The following is a 12432-nucleotide window of genomic DNA, read 5'->3' as shown; positions in this document are numbered from 1 at the left end:
GACAATCATTTGACTATCATTATGAATATTTCTGTGGCAGGAGGCCAGGTATTTGAGGCAGAATGTTTACATAGGGCTGTTATTAAAAATTAAGATTTAGTGATCTTGCTATAAGAAGGAAGTCTGTTGTCAGGGAATAACCCATGTGTTAGTGTGTATGTTCTCAGGAAGAAAAAAAAAAACAGCCAGAAATGGAAGGGCTTGGGCTGCATTCTGGAGACTGAGTGTACATCAAGATACACCAGGCTGGTGGTATACTTCTTACAACACTGCAGTGGTAAAGTTCTTCATGTTTCTCTTTGGTGGGTGCATAAGTCTCACGAGAAGTGAGGTCCAGCTGAATAATGGGTGAGCTTGAAAACACCATGACAGAGGACGTGGAATCAGAGAGAGAGAGAGAGAGAGATTAGATTCCACTATAGACATACTGGGTTGAGTTTGGGGGCTACTTTAGACATACTGGGTTGAGTTTGGAGGTTACTTGTTTCATTTTTTAATACATCATGTGAAAAAGAATAGATGTTAGGATATTATACTCTAAACAAACATGTTAAAGGGATTGATATGAAAGCATAAACAGTGTTGAATTAATTCAAGAAGAGATAATGTTAATTGTAGGTTATGCACATGATTATCAGTTAAAATGGAGCAGATGGGAAACTAAGTAAAAATTGACATGATTTGGGAACACCTCTCAGAACCTGGGGCCGAAAGGGGAAGACTGGGTGGAAGCATGAGGAAGCTTTTTAGGGCTTTTATTTTTGTGGAGTCCAGCAGAAAAGTATCCTGGAGGCATAGAGTCAGGTAAAGAGAGAGTGGGAATTGTCATGGTCTCAGATTTCAGTTTGCATGAATATATTTATGCATAACACATAACATTGTCAATGCTGTTATGTTTTGTCTGTTGTTTTCCAAGTCTTATGTTTAGGAAAACAGAAGGAGAGGGGTTCGCCAGCTTCAGCTGGAATGTCAGTTTGTTGTGTGATGAGTGATGGAAGTAAGAGGATGTATGGTGTAATCATAGAACAGAGGCCATAAGTCTCTAAGTATGAATGCCTCACAGAAAGAAGGCAGAAACCTGAACCAGGACGAGAGGTTCCGCGTCTGATGATCCAAGGGGACCAGAAGGACCTCTTCCAGTGATACCAGGAGATCTAGTCCACGTTCGAGTGTTCCGGAGGAAGTGGGATCAACCAAGAAGAGAAGGACCCTATGAGGTGGCCAAAGCAACAAGAACGGCCGTCAAAGTGAAAGGAAGCCAGACGTGGTACCATCTGAACCACTGCAGCTGAGTCCCAACAGAGAGAAGGATACAACCACATAGAGATGAGGACACAGAGGATGCTGATTCACCAGGAGGGAGCCCGGAGGGAGCAGGAGCAGCGGAAACGATTGAGACGCCAGGGAGGAGCCAAGAAAACAGCAAATGAAGTGAAAGCCAAAATACGACAAGTGCACTGACTAATGCACCCATAAGAGGAGGAGAGGCCTCACAAGGAACAGAATGAGAAGATCTTTTCCCTAAAAATTGAAACCATCCAGATGGAAGTTAAGTCCGGCCTGAGGAGGGAGCCTCAGGTGAAGAAAGAGGAGGAAAAGTCCCGCAAGCTGAAGAAAATGGGGATTTCCCCACAATTGACTTTCAAACTTTTGAATGGTCTCCTTTACAGACAATTGATGTTGGAACAACAAAAGAATAATGACATTGACATAACAGAAGTAACAGTGAATGCTAGTATAGAAACAACAGACTAATGCACAATCAAGATGTATGGTGGAAGCTGGAAGAGTAGAAAGGAATCAACCGAACAATCCAAAAAGACTGACAAGGTTAGAATCTCTGTTCCACCTCAACTTATAACAGAAGCTGGAGAACTGAAGTCTATCTCAATCATAAGGATCAAACCCTTACCGGAGATGGCACTCTGTGGATGGACACATCACCAAACAAAGGGACAAGTCGTTTGGGATCCGAAAGGATGTGACCTGACATTAATCAAAGAAAAAGACGAGAGGGTGCTCCTCATGAATCAGATTGAACCAGTTGAAGGTGAAGAATTAATAGTTGAAATAACAAGAACAACAGTGACCGAAGGGAGTAGCACCATGGTCATTAAGATTGATCCTACCCCTGCACCTGAACAGGAAGAGCCTGTGACAACAACAAGGGTGGCGGCTGCTGTGACGACCACAGTAGCTACCACTGAGATGACATCGACCTCCCTTACCAAGCAGATCACTGTACCCACAAAGCAACCTGAGACATCAGCCAGGAGAGTTTTTTACTGACATTTGGAACTTTCTGATAAACTCTAATGATCTACCTCAAGATAAGAACATTGAAAAAGCGACAGAATTAGATATATTAGAACCACTCAAGGACAGCACACGAGAAGAAGTAGTGAAGAACGAGTGGTACAAATGGGCTAAGTATATGGCAAACAAACACAGAATGGACAATTGTATTTTGTGTAGAAAATCACATTTGTCTGATCTTTTAATAGTTTCTGAACTGTCATCATTTAAAAACTGTGTAAGTTGGAAAAAGGACCATTGTACCAATAGAAAGTATTCTATTCCCTTGTGTGACATAGAATATAGGATTGCTCTGGGTAAGCACTAGGGGTAAAACTATGTTGAATAAGACCATGTTGGGAGACAATGATTGTGATGCCTATAACATTAGAACTGAATTAACTGTACCTCAATTAGACAGAGGTACCGTGATTGAAGGAAAATATGAATGTTTTTACAGACACCACACCGAAGGAATTGATGTAGGAAACACCACAGTAGAAGTGATACTATTTGGGTGTTAGAGAATGTGGGAGTTCGTAAAAGTAATGATAAAGGGTTGATTATGAATAGAAAAGGGTTGTGTGGTCACATAACTCAGGTTGCACCGTCTCTCACTATGCTAAAGAATCAAGATAGAGGTATTGCGGATAATTTCTGGATGTGTGGAAAAAACAAATTGTTGAATGTATTGCCTAATGAATGGATTGGTCTTTGTGTCTTAGTAAGAGCAATTCAACAGGTTACCATTATTAAATCACCCCACAATGACTATGTTAATTCTAGAGTTAAAAGGAAGTATGAGGAAGACCCTGAGGTATACCTTGATGCAATTGGCCAGCCTAGAGGTGTACCTCGAGAGTTCAAGGTAAGAGATGAAGTTAAATCAGGATTTGAATCTATGTTTTTGTGGATAACACCAAATAAAAATTTAGAGTGGATTAATTATATATATTATAACCAACAGATGTTCATTAACTATACTGATTCGGCTCCAACGGCGTTGGGGGAACAGGTACAGGCTACCAGTAAAATGACTTGGCGAAATAGACAGGCTCTCCATTGGCTCTTAGCGGAGAAGGGTGGAGTTTGTGTCATGTTTGGGGATGACTGTTGCACCTTTATTCCCAATATTGCTATGGACAAACTCAAAGGATTATGAGCAGAAGTAAAGGCTAATACTGGTTTAGACTCCCTTGTATGGGATTGGTTAGACCTAGCGTTAGGAAAGTGGGGAGCCATGTTTGCTAGGATGGCCATCGTGTTGGAAGGAGGGTTATTGACTCTGGGTATTGCAGTTTGTTGTGTTATACCCCTGGTAAAGTTAAATTGTGGTTCAGACAATAGTTAAACAGATGTCTGTAATGAGAGATGACTCTCCTGTGGTGATTGATCTTGTACCGGGAAGCCCAGGCAATTATACCAATAAGTATGGAAAGCCTTGCAATGCGGTTGGAGGACCTCTTGACTGCCCCTTTGGTAACCCTAACTGTCTCTATGAAGTGATTGGGGGGTTGGTCATGCGTGTCACGATTTTCGTAAGGATGATTTCCCTGTATATGTTCAATTACCCAGTTCAGATATATGTTTACTTATACATGTCCACAAAAAGTGTCATTTGCGTCACTATTGCAAGTGGTGTACAAAAATTCATGAGGATGGTCATACCCATCACCCAGAACCTTTTTTCTGTGCCAAGTGTTAAAGAGGAGATTGTCTTATTTGTAAGGATGAGGACTGTGCTCCTAGATAATGGGGTTTTAGCATTTTTTATTTGGCCTGATGCTTTGTGTTCTTTGTATGTTTCTTTGAATTTTTTTGATATATATCGATGAACATATATATATTTTCTTTTCCTTTCAATTAGTTTTGCCTTCTAAAATTAGGTTCATTTTACAAACACATGTTAGGTAACAGAGGGTATTCCGGTTACAAGTGTCTATGGACCATGTCTTTAATCATTTCACAAAGGTTGGTAGGTGTCTGCAAGGGAGGATATTGTTGAAATGTTTGGTCTAGTTAGGTTTTCTTTAATGTTTCTGATTGGATCTTTTACTCTTATGAATATTGGAGATGTTTGGTCTAGTTGGTTTATATGCTTCACTTTGTTTTTATTTTTTGTATTTTCTTGTTTATCATAGGTCTTTTCATTTACTATCCCAAAGTCTTATTTGTATCATTTATGTGGCTTAATAGCCCCAGAGGGGGGATTGTAGTAGTAACATAAGACAGCTGAACATTAAAGTAGCGAGCCACATGTTCACGTTGATCATGAGACTGTGGTAATGGAGATATACTAGGGGACGTTCTGGCCCTCTTGTTTTCTCCATTGTGCTGACGGACTGATCAGACACATGGGCACTTGAAACAGTTGGACACACTGGACTTGTGGTCTGCACATTCCACTGGAGGCACACATACCAGAGAGGCGCTTAAAGGCAATTGGACACTAGACATATGGTCTGACCATTCTATTACAAACATACATGTCAGACAGAGAGGCGCTTAAAGGCAATTGCACACACTAAGGATAGGGGAGACTAGAACAAAGAGTGCATTGATTTGGTGGTGAAGGGAAGGGGCATGGGGTCTGTTGACACACTGGGATAGAGGGTCCGGCCACCATTATAAACTGATTGAAGGCAGATGGTGGTGAATGACTTCATAGGGGACGGACAATACTATGTGGGTATAAATATAAAGGACTGGACTTCTGAGTGGGGGGGTTCCGCGGGGTGGGTTCGGCGGGGACATGCGAGTTGGCTGTACAGTTGTAATAAAGAGCATGTTTGAATTTACAAGTTCTGATAAGCGTTGTATTTGAAATGATTTTCCACGACATGCTCCAGTTACCTTGAGAGATGTGGAGGGTCAACACCTTTAGTTAGCTCGCCTGATTTTAATTATAGAAAAACATTCCTTTATCTGATTTTGTTTTTGCTCCACTGTTTTGGTTTGCTTCCTGTCTTCAAGTTTGGTGTGTTTTAAAAAAAAATTGTTTGCCTCTTCTTGGGCATATTTAGTGTGTGCTCATGTTGGGTGTCTTTTAGGTCCCAGTTGTTGTTGCTCGTCAACTTTCAGTGGACACCCCCATGAGTGTTTTTCAGAACCCCTCCTAAAACCATCCCTGTTTTGTTTTGGTTGTTGTCAGTGACTCTTTGTTAGTTCCCGCTTCTGTTTTGAGCTACATTTTTTGTTTTTCTTGCTGGGGAACATAACAAAATGGGGGCTCGTCTGGGATCTTGTTTCCCATGAGTATGCTAGTCACTCTAGTCACCTACTCTGAAGCTCTGCTGTGCCCTGATATTTGAGTGTTCAAAATACATTTTTGTGGTAGAGTTTCTGTCACTGTCATCCACCCAAAGGGGTTATAAGATTGGGGGAATCATTTTGAAAGTTGCATAAACACACAGGCTAATAAAATAAAGCCTTGGACTTCAAATTGGATGAATTTGTGGGAAACACCGCATGGTAAATGTTAGATTAACGTACAAAGGTGAATCTGCTCATCGTTGCAAAGCATTACGACATCAAGGTGGTATCTGGTGATCCAAAAGCAGTAGTCAAAAGAGTTTATCGGTACTGCTTTGGTGGAGGAACAAATCCATTCGGAGTAAGGTGGTTGATGAAAACAATGCTACGGGTAGTGGTGTGAGTCCTGTAGATGTGCAACTCAGGGAGATAGAACTAAAGGCACAACATAAATTAGAGAGTTAGAGGGAAAGACCAGAGGAGCGTGCAGCCAAATATCAAGAATGTCGGATTAAGAGAGATCGATCTGGAAGTACTCCGAATTCAGTCACGCCATCTTGAACCCTCAACAGAGTTTGATCTCAACAGCCGACCAGGGGCCTGTTGCACAAAACTAGGATAAGGGATTAAGCCAGGATATCTTGGTGATCCTGGCTCAATTGATCCGTAATCCGGTTGCACTAAAGATGGATAGGGGGCAGGAGGATATGTTATGGTATAAATTACCATGGAGATTTATTCTGTGGAGCTAGCCTGCTCCAGACCAGGCTAAATTCCAGGATCTATTTAATCTCATCCCTAATGTCAGTCAGCAGTCACCACAAATGGAAACCAATAGTTATTTCACTGCTCACTATACATTGTTATCACATATAACTAGACCCACTGTTATTATTTAAACGTTTGTGATCATTAATTTCAATGATTTTGGATAAAAAATGATTTTTAGATGATGTTGCTATCATTAGATAATTTACAGTTTCCCATAGACTATAAGGCTATATATAAAATGATAGAATATTAGGGCCACAGAGGGGAAAAAAACACAAGTCATAATATTGTAACCAGTTGTTTTAAAGGAGGACAGTTGTTAAAATGACAGATGTGGGGCATTTCGTGAAATTGTACTTCAGTATGGTTTCATAAACAAAGACATGCTGATGTGCCAGAATATTAAGTATCACATTGTCATAAGTATCAAAACTGTAAAAACAATATGTAGCTTTTCTGCAGAAAGAACCAGCCTCATAAATGTATGACTTTATCCTTTTTCTTCAGTGTGGCCCTAGTACTCTGTCATATAAACAAATACACATTCCATATGAATATAAAAACACAATGTGTAACATTATGTTCCTTTATTGAATAAGGACAAAACAAAGCAGGTAAACCATCAGCTCCTTTCGAAACTGAAGTCACAGTGACTCTACAAGATGGAAAGCACAGAATCCAAGCATATTATACAAAATGATACATACACATTCAAAGGTCTGTATATAACACACCCTGCATGTCTGCACACTAAAATAAATGCAGGACAAATCCATACACATCAACTGAACAGACAAATGAATGGATGCAGTAGCCTCCCTGCAGCCTTGTATTACACACAGTATACCGCACAAACATCATAAGAGGCCAAATTCGTCAAAAAACGAACCCAAAAAAACCCAAATTCCTCTGCCACCGCAGGACATATTTAACCAAAATTGAAAGCACACATACTAACTAAAATAATTCAACACATATTGGTCCCTCAGCAGCCGACCACTGTCGTCATCAGGGAAGATTGCCGGATTGTCCCAGTCCATGGCTGGTGGCACTCTGGGGGCCCTCTCCTTCCTCAGGCAGGCCACATTGTGGAGGACAGCACAAGCCACAGTAATATCACATGCCCTAACAGGGCTGACCCTTAATTTGTGAAGGCAGTGAAAGCGTGCCTTCAGGAGGCCAAAGGTCATTTCAACTCTGGCCCTGGTCCTGGCATGGGCATGGTTGTAGGCCTGCTGTGCTTCCTGGGGGTCTGTGAAAGGTGTCAGGAGAAAAGGCTGGCAGCCATACCCCCTGTCTCCCAGCAACACACCAGAGAATTCACCTGTCAACACAAAATCTCATCATTACTACCTCATAAACACAGTGATATTCTTGACACAGCCATGATGGTTATAAATAGGGGTTGTGTGGCTTACCTTGTGATAGGCACTGATAGATTTCAGAGGCCCGAAAGATTCTGGAGTCATGGACTGAGCCAGGCCATTTTGCCACAACATTGCTGATCACACAGTCAGCATTGCAGACCATCTGAAATCATAAGATGAGGAATATTACACCAATCAATGCACATCACTGGCAATGCAGAGTGTTCGTCAATGGACAATATCAAAAAGTTATGTTCACCTGAACATTAATGCTGTGAAAGGATTTCCTATTCACAAAATCGGCCTCATGGGCACCTGAGGGGGCTTTTATCCTTATGTGTGTGCAGTCTACTGCACCAATGACATTGGGGAAACCTGTCACACAAAGTAATGAGTATCCTACTATGTGTTAACAGTTGTCCTGTAATTTGTAGATCCTCTTACCTGCAATCCTATAGAACTCCTCTTTGATGTCACAGAGTCTTCTGTGGCCAGGGAAGGAGATGAAGACATCTGCTAATGCTTTGATAGCCAGACACACACTCCTTATTGTGCGGCAAATTGTGGCCTTGTTCAGCTGTTCTGCATCCCCCACTGAGTACAGGAAGGCTCCACTAGCAAAAAAGCGCAAGGCCACACAAACCATTTGCTCCACACTCAGTGCATGGCTCCGTGCAGTGCGGTGCTTAATCCTGGGACCCAGTAGTCTGCATAGATACCTGATGCCATCTGCAGAAAACCTGTATCTTTCATATAGATGGTCATCAGGGAAGGCCAGTGGGTCCAACCGGTCCCTGAAGACCCTTTCTCGCCTGAAGGCTCTCCTCAGCACAAGTGCTTCTTCATCCACCACATCTCGCACGAATGGGCATGCCATTGTCAGAGCAGAAAGGAACACACAATTTTGGGCCTTCATATAGGCTAGTGGCCACACCTGGTGCTGGGGGGGTGGGCAAAAGAGGGCGATGCCTTATAACGATGACTTGGTTGTACTGATTGCTGGGAAAATAAAAAAAACCTTAGAAAGATGCCACCGTCCTGTGTGCTCACAATAAGAGCTCATATGTCATGGCTCACTTGACTTTACGAGAATATACCTAATTTTTATTTTGAGCTGTGTCATCTTCTTGGAGCTGGGGGAGAAAAGAAAAATAATGATTAATACATTTGTGTTACAGTTAGCATACAGTGTACATTGAAGGCATATCTCACCTCCCTCTCAAGTTTTTTTATTTCAAGGTCCAGTTTCCTAATTGTCCTCTTTTTTATTTCGGACTCCAGTGCAAGATTTTCCATCTTTTTCTTCTTGTACTGAATGTCTATGTCTGCCAGTTCTATTTGGCGCCGGAGGTGGTTGCCATACAACTTTCTGATAGCTTGTGAGCTCTGTGAACACAATATAATTAGCGCAGCTGGAATTTGGCAGGATGTGGTGTCCTTTTATTAATACGCACTATGTTGCCAGGCTGGTTTTCCCACTGTATAGCATCTGGGTCCTGTAAAAGAAATTAGATTTTTTGATTTTGATGAGGACTCCTCACCATTGTAGAGTAAATAGTACTTTCACAGTCTTAACATGATACCTCATGCCTTCTGGAATCCAGAGAGATGGTCTCCTCCTCATCATCGTCTCCATCATGTGCTGTTGCTGCTGCACTGGGGCCTTCACCCTATCACATTTAATCGGATTCATATTGAAGCTAGTAGACAAGACATGCCAGGCCTACAGTATGCCTTTGATGGAGTACTCACTGGATCAGCATCGTCTGGTGCTTGTGCTGGTGGCTCTAACAGGAACACAGTGCTGCCAGACACTGCAAGGCAATAGGTAAACCAAAGTCAGACAGTCCAAATTGATTCAATATGAATGTGGTTGTATCCCATGTAGAGATGGAAGGACATACCTTGAATGAAGCGGGTGGCATCTTGGGAGGAACCTATGCTCGTCTCTTTCCCCCCAGGGATCCCCTCTAAGACGGGCCTGCCTTTATTTAGCTCCAAGGCCATGTCCTCTGCTGGGGTAAGGTCAGCCTTTGGTGACCCACCACCCGTGCCTTGTCTGTGGGTATTCTTTTTCACTGCTAAAACAGTACAGACAATGTGTGAGCAGGCACCTTCTGGGTACAATATATGCTTGTGCTTTGTTAAATATTAGTCAGGGACCATACCATTCTGCAGAATGTTCTTGTATTTGATTTTGACCTGCTGCCATGTCCGTTTTGGCCCGTTCATGTTTAATCTACACACACACACACACACACACACACACACATTTAATGGAGTCACACTGCAAAAAATTACTTGATATTTTTGTCTTGTTTTCAGTAAAAATATCAAAAAATTTATCATAGCTTTATACAGTGTGATGGAGTTACTTTACACAATTTCACTCATATCTGCAGTGCATTTCAATTAAAAATTTAACCGTTTCATAATTACAGTACAACTGCATTTTTGGAGATGTGAATTAAATATTTGAATTGTAATTGTGATGTTTCAGCGGAGCGGTGAGTGTGTAATTGTGCACTACTTACGCATTCAGGCGGTCTGCAATACTTTGCCACGCTTTTTCTCTTTGCTTTATCACTGTGGCGGTGTTGCCTTTCTTCTTAATTATATCTTTTACCTCCTCGTATGCCTCCATGAGGATTTGTGCTTCCGACGGGGAAAAGTACGCGGCTCTAGTTGCCATGGTAAATCAGTTAATCTGTGATCTGTGGCGGGGTCTATTTGAGTGAGCCGTGAGCGCGCACCTATCCAGGATTGGTTTCACCTGGCTTAATGAATCCGTGTCTGCTCATCCTGGCTTGGTCTTTGTGCAACCAATTAAGCCTGGACGCACATGTTTTGGCTTCATTGAGCTCAGCTGAGTCATTTATCCCGGATGTCTTAATTCTACTTTTGTGCAACAGGCCCCTGTACCGCCTTTATACAACAACAAAATGAGGTGGGTGATTATTTTACTCTGTTTGAGCGGATTGCAACATCACTAAAATGGCCATGGAATATTTTGTCACTGCTCCTCCAAAGTGTTCTGGTGGGAAAAGCTCAAAGTCTACGCTGCTTTATCTCTTCATCAGGGTTCAGATTATGACACACTGTTAAAGCTGCGGTCCTTTGGGCTTTATGAGTTGGTCCCAGAGGCATACAGACAACAGGTCCGTAAATGACATAGTCACGTTGAGTTTGCAAGGGAACAAGCATTTCTTTTGGACCGGTGGTGTGGTTCTCAAGAGGTCAAGAAACGGAAGGATTTGAAGACACTCATACTTCTCGAGCAGTTAAAAAAATTGCCTTCATTTCTAGGGAGTTTTTCCTAGCCACCGTGCTTCTAGACCTGCATTGCTTGCTGTTTGGGGTTTTAGGCTGGGTTTCTGTACAGCACTGAGATATCAGCTGATGTATGAAGGGCTATATAAATACATTTGATTTGATTTGATGAAAGGGTTGCTACCTACATTTATGAGCACAAGGATCTCACTCTTGAGGAAGCTGCAGTTCTTGCAGATGAGTTTGTGTTGACACATAAAAGTACCTTCACAAACAAACAAATAACCAGTAGTTATCCCTATGCAGGAAGCAATCCAGAGAGTTCCCCCTCCTACTGTGAGATTTCAGTCCTTTTCTACAGTGCCCAAAGATAAAGATCATCAGAAAACGTGTTTTTCGCATCTGCTAGTTTGTCATGACAATACACATTGTCTCTCAGTGTCCTAAGTTGAAACAGAAAAAAAGAGAGAGAGAGAAAAAGCTGTTTCTTCTCGTGGGAGCCCTCCAGCCCATTAAGTCTCTGGTCGGGACTGGTGTATCTCCTAAACAAGATTTTGGATCAGATGTGTATGAACCCTTTGTTTCAGACGTGTTCGTGTCTCTGCACAGTGGCGATGGTGTGTTAAGCAGTCGGTAAAGATACTGAAAGACACTGGGGCAGCCCAGTCCTTCATTTTGGAGGGTGTTTTGCCTTTGTCTGACACTCAAGTTGGTTGTTGACCATTGCTAGACCGCCATTTTCAAGTCTTGCCATTGATTTTCAAGCAGATTTCAGTCAAAACTGTAACTAGGCCAAAATTCAATGTCATCTTGGTAAGTAACTCCCGTGTATATTTGGCCTTGGTGTTTTAGGTTATTGTGCTACTGAAAGGTGAATTTGTCTCCCAGTGTCTGTTGGAAAGCAGACTGAACCAGGTTTTCCTCTAGGTTTTTGCCTGTGCTTAGCTCTATTCCATGTATTTTTATCTTAAAAAAAACTTCCTAGACCTTGCCGGTGACCTTGCCATAACATGATGCAGCCACCACTGTGCTTGAAAATATGTGGTATTCGAGATATGTGTTGGATTTTCCCTAACATAATGACAATTTTTTTGCAGTTTTACTTTAGTACCTTATTGCAAACAGACTTGCATGTTTTGGAATATTTTGAATACGTATTGACCTCAGACATTTCAGATATTCATTTATAATTCATTTGTAAAAGTTTCTAAAAACATAATTCCACCTTGACATTATGGGGTATTGTGTGTAGGCCAGGATCACAACATCTCAATTGAATCCATTTTAAATTCAGGCTGTAACACAACAAAATGTGGAAAAAGTAAAGGAGTGTGAATAGCTTGTGGACGGCTACCCGAAACGTTTGACCCAAGTTAAACAATTTAAAGGCAATGCTACCAAATACTAATTGAGTGTATGTAAACTTCTGACCCACTGGGAATGTGATGAAAGAAATAAAAGCTGAAATAAATCATTC

At 41.7% G+C, this 12432-nt stretch overlaps 1 protein-coding gene across 6 annotated transcripts; it reads right to left on the bottom strand.

Annotated features, from left to right (window-relative positions):
• Window positions 1–6867: 6867 nt before the first annotated feature.
• LOC139557843 (putative nuclease HARBI1) lies at window positions 6868–10600 on the bottom strand. 6 transcript variants are annotated; one of them, XR_011671478.1, is made up of 10 exons: window positions 9854–10600; window positions 9590–9766; window positions 9438–9499; window positions 9269–9355; window positions 9140–9181; window positions 8898–9071; window positions 8783–8818; window positions 8130–8684; window positions 7737–7848; window positions 6868–7642 (listed from the first exon to the last, which is right to left on the bottom strand). XR_011671478.1 is itself a non-coding variant. In XM_071373084.1 (9 exons), the coding sequence occupies exons 7-9, from the start codon at window positions 8196–8198 to the stop codon at window positions 7272–7274; spliced, it is 552 nt and encodes a 183-aa protein (XP_071229185.1). In that variant the 5' UTR covers window positions 8199–8684; window positions 8783–8818; window positions 8898–9071; window positions 9140–9355; window positions 9438–9499; window positions 9590–9766; window positions 9854–10600; the 3' UTR covers window positions 6868–7271. The 6 variants fall into 6 exon arrangements, 5 of the variants coding, with proteins under 5 accessions (XP_071229185.1, XP_071229183.1, XP_071229186.1 ...); XM_071373084.1 differs by having other exon boundaries at window positions 9140–9355; XM_071373082.1 differs by having other exon boundaries at window positions 8898–9181.
• Window positions 10601–12432: the final 1832 nt, after the last annotated feature.

Source organism: Salvelinus alpinus, chromosome 28 (assembly GCF_045679555.1).
Source record: "Salvelinus alpinus chromosome 28, SLU_Salpinus.1, whole genome shotgun sequence".
Lineage (NCBI taxonomy): Eukaryota > Metazoa > Chordata > Actinopteri > Salmoniformes > Salmonidae > Salvelinus > Salvelinus alpinus.
The sequence above is the reverse complement of the archived record's forward strand: the minus strand, read 5'-3'. Positions and strand labels throughout refer to the sequence as shown.